At 27.7% G+C, this 4,643-nt stretch overlaps 1 protein-coding gene across 1 annotated transcript; it reads left to right on the top strand.

Moving 5' to 3' along the window:
• Positions 1–447: 447 nt before the first annotated feature.
• Positions 448–3,234, top strand: LOC111621379 (fibroleukin-like). The gene is made up of 2 exons (XM_023363487.1): positions 448–1,565; positions 2,493–3,234. Exons 1-2 carry the CDS (start codon positions 495–497, stop codon positions 3,027–3,029), a joined length of 1,608 nt encoding a protein of 535 aa, XP_023219255.1. The 5' UTR covers positions 448–494; the 3' UTR covers positions 3,030–3,234.
• Positions 3,235–4,643: the final 1,409 nt, after the last annotated feature.

Here is a 4,643-nt window from a genome sequence, read left to right as displayed (position 1 = left end):
AATGAATAAATAAAATATATTCGAAACAAAACTTAGAATTTGCCTTAATATTCCCAGAATACTTAAAATATACTGATGATGTCTATAATCTTCTAGAATAAGGCCACATTATTCTACACATTGATGACGTCATTCTTAATTTGAAACTTCTGTACATTTTTCATTTCAATATTTTCTATAATTGTCATTAAACCATCATATTTTTCTAATGCATTAAGTATTTCAGAGAAACTTCTTTATTTTCTATACTTCCATACAACTCTCCTAACTGTAAATGTGTATTTGTGACAGCTGCTAGCGTCCGGATGAAGCAATAATTCTGAACTAAATAAACACTCTTCCAAGAACAGCTGACTTGCCTCCTGACTTCTCTTGAAAAAAGATCAGAAGTAATTTAATACGATCTTCAAGTTGCGACAGTCGGACAGCGGATTGGATATGTGGAATCATGTGACAAAGGCTGTATTTTAACAGAATCAGCAACTATCTTAAAGATGTCGCACTTGATTTTCGTTTTGTGCATATTATCATTAAGATTTTATGCCTTATCTTTGAATACAAAAAGTCACACTTTGGAAGATATATATGAATTATTATCAAGAGTAGATGAAAAGATAAAGACAGAAGACAGGGTTCGAGAATTGACTCAAACTCTTCAGATTGATCGAACGCTAAAGAAAATGGAAGAACATCTAGAAGACATTGCAGAAAAATTAGAATTAGGCAACGATCTGGATCGTCACCTTCCAACTGATGTTCGCACAAATTTAGTAAGCATTGGAGATAAAATGGTAAATATGGAGACAGCGGTCGAATCTTTACAAGATATTATGAAGAAAATGAATGAAGATATGCAAGTTTTGAGCGAAGTAGAGCAGAGAACAGAGAGTTTAAAAGAAGAATTGAATCGAAAACTTACAAAAATGATGAATGTTTTATCTGCCTTATATCAGATGAATAAAGACTTGAGAAATAATTTAGGAAATTCGAAGAAAGTGGAAGACGATGTAACAGATGTTGATTTAGCAAGTTCTGCTTATCTGATAGATTCGCTAGAAAGTTTAGAAAGAAAAATCAAAGAACAAATGAATGTGCTTTCCGTTCAAATGAAGACAGAATTGACTTCTTTAAAGTCTGTTATGTCTAGTATTGTTTATCAATGTGAAAACGAGGAAGAGACTGATGATTCCTCTCAAGCCGAGTATAGTAAGAAAAGTCATGATTCTAATCCTATAAATAAGGAAGCTTTAGAAAACTTACAAAATAGTTTAAATCGTTCACAGCGAGAACTTAAAGAAGAAATACAAACAGGTTTACAGCATATAGAAAGTAAAATTACAGATATGACAAATAAGAATCGTTGTACAGCTCAAGAGCGAGATAAAATTAAAAAGAAAGAAACAAAATTCGAACCTTGTGTTTCAGCCCCAGCTCCAACTGCAAAAAATTGTGCCGATTTTCTAAAAGCGGGGAATACGTGCGATGGGAAATATGCTATCATGTTTAATTCAACTAAAGCTATCATGGTTTATTGCGATATGACAACAGACGGTGGTGGTTGGACTGTAAGTAACATATTAAAACTATATTATGATTTTATCTATATTAAATTATTTGAATCATTATTTTAGAAGATTAAATTTCAAATTTAAATGAAAAATTAGAATATCTATAATCTAAAATAAATATAGAAACATAATTTTTTAATTTATTTAATTGGGGAAAAACACCATGATTATAATTAGAAACCTTTTCTTAGAATTAATCAATCATTAGAAGTGATTTGATTAATTTGGAAATTATTGATAAAAATTGAAGATAAATTAAACGTCTAATATTCAAATAAAATAAAATAAATTGCAATAAACTTTTCTCTCGACTTTTACTGTTGTAAAATAAATTTTTAAAAATTTTAACAGAAATTTACTAACAATAAATTTTATAAAATCTTTATCTATTTCATTTTTTAAATGTTTTAAGTCAGGTGATTAATTAATATAATATAATTTGAATAAATATTATAACAAATCTTATAAAATAAAACAATTATTAATTAATTTAAAATTTTTAACAAAATATGTAAATTAATAAACGCTTGTTTGCATATCGACAATCAAAATTCTTGCAGTCTTTGTTTTGATTTATTTCCTTTACCTTCAAATAATTTTTTTTTCTTTTTCCAGTTTTATCAGTTATTTATAATGTTTCGAGCAAAAAAAATAACGGTATCAATTAATTTATTGTAGATAATCATTCAGTCAACAAAACTTTAAAATTTTTTTAATCCAATAAATAATATATAAAGCATAATTTGTAGATTCGTATAATTTGTAGTAAGTTAATTCGAATTGATGTAAATAAATTATAAAAGGATATACAGTATATTGTTTTTAAATAGGCCTTTAATATGGCAAATAATTTATTTTTGATTAAGTTAAACAGTAAATATAATTTTAAAAAATGTAAAATATGATTATTATGTATTTTTTCAGGTATTAATGAGACGAGGGGAATTTGGAAGAGATAAAGAAATAACGTTCAATCAAAATTGGAACAGTTACAAACACGGCTTTGGAGACTTCGATGGAGAATTTTGGCTGGGAAATGATAATATTCATTTACTTTCGAATGATGTGAGGAATGATTTGCTGATTGAATTGAATTCTTTCAACGGAAAATCGAAAAATTTCACTTTCAGATCATTTTATATCGAAAATGAGATTCATGACTATAGACTTCACATTGGACAACCCCTAAATAATTCACCAAAAGTTATGCATGAATTTAATAGTAGACCGTTTGTTAGCTACGACAGGATTATGGATCAACCTGGTAATAACTGTGCTGCATATTATAAGGGAGCTTGGTGGTACAGAAGATTCTGTCGTTATCCTGATTTAACCAGTGAAAGAATTGACCCTAGCGTTGATAGAGTTCCAATAAAAGGAATGCAGTCAGTACTTTGGAGAGAAGGGGGTTTATTGAAATCTGCTGAAATGAAAATTCGTCCAATAAATTTTCTCGTTTAAATTTAAACCGAAGCTTCCAAAGACTTTAAAACAAATTTTTAAAATCTTGTGAATTCTTATATTTTATTTCTTTTGAAAAAAACAGTATTTGTCTATAGTTGAATATATCTTTTTATTTATATAAAAAATAATCAAATTTATTACAAATTTGATTTAAATAGAATCTCGTTTTGGTTGAATTGTAATGGAATTTCTCAGTGTAAGAGATTTTTGTAATTCTATATAAAATATATAAATTTGTAATTTTTTTAAAATAAAATATAAATAATATAAAAATGTTATAATTAAATATACTGTATTTACAATGTTAAGCTGATTGATTTTTTTAAAGTATTGTATGATTTTTAAAATTGTTTTGGATAAAGAAAAAAATATGACATTTTAAAATATACACAATATAACGAATCTCATTATATAACCTGTGTATTGACTTATAGCTTTCCCCCCATTAAAAACAAGTAGAAACGTATTTTTAAAGAAATTAATTAATGCTGTTGTTGCTGTTTACTATTAGGCCTAAATAAACAATTCATAGCTAATAATTATTTATTTATTATTAATTAAATACATAAAATAATTATTCAGTAATCAGTAATTGGTTCATAATTAATAATGTAGTATTGAATTACTACTTCCACACTGAGAAGTCCATTCTGCAGTTTACATAGACACTGTCCTGCGATAATTTCGTATTGATAGCGATGCTGATACTATCGATAATTTAAAGAAGCATGCGATACTGAATATTTTGAGTAGTATCGTAAACTGCTCTAGTCCAATTATCCTAATTTTTTATTTTGACGATTATTAATTTTGGTTTTGACGGTATTTAGGCGAATTTAGAATATTTTTGTGACTTTTTGCCGTGCTTTTTGAAAATAAAATGCGAAGCAATTATATAAAATTTGTTTTATTTCGTTCATGTAATGATGCTAAATAGAAGTCCAATTTTAATTAAACTGTTGCGATTTTAATTAAAACTGAAATCGCCAGTTTAATTGATGGTAAAAATTCACCATCTAACGGTATAACTGGTGAAGTAGGTATAATCTGGAAATAGTCTGTATAACCTGATATCGATATCTGATCAGGTGCATCTATACTTTACTCTTGTTCCGAAAGATATCTGTGATTTGTACTTGATTGCCTCTTGTTCTCGTTTTAATTGTTAGAAGCAAGCATAAGATTACTTTAGAACGAATCACACAGGAACACATAACAAAGATAGATGTGTACAGTACTGTGCATTACAGGCTTTATTAATTCTGGAGGATATGCGTTCGGACTAAGTAAATACATGTCCCTCATCGGATCTCTTTATTTACATTAATCTGGTTATAAAAACATAACAGTATTTAAGTTATAGTTACAAATATACATAAAATTATAACGAACACAATATTAACTGGATGGCAGAAGTTACATTTGTCATAACACACGTGCCATAAATTTTGTAATGTTTTTATAACCAGATTGATGTAAAATAAAGAGGACCGATGACAGACATATAGTCTGAAATGCATATCCTCTAGAATTAATAAAGCGTGTAACATATTTATCTTCGTTGTGTGTTCCTGTGAGATTCGTTTTCTCAGCAATCTTATGCTTACTTCT

The sequence above is a fragment of the Centruroides sculpturatus genome, unplaced genomic scaffold (assembly GCF_000671375.1).
Source record: "Centruroides sculpturatus isolate CEXI.00-Female unplaced genomic scaffold, Cexi_2.0 scaffold129, whole genome shotgun sequence".
In the NCBI taxonomy this organism is placed as follows: Eukaryota; Metazoa; Arthropoda; class Arachnida; order Scorpiones; family Buthidae; genus Centruroides; species Centruroides sculpturatus.
Note: the sequence above shows the minus strand (reverse complement) of the source record. Positions and strands in the feature narration are given on the sequence as shown.

Coding starts and splice junctions, on each gene's coding strand:
- LOC111621379 (XM_023363487.1), top strand. CDS start 495: ATGTCGCACTTGATTTTCGTTTTGTGCATATTATCATTAAGATTTTAT. Junction 1,566..2,492: donor CAGACGGTGGTGGTTGGACT/GTAAGTAACATA, acceptor GTATTTTTTCAG/GTATTAATGAGACGAGGGGA.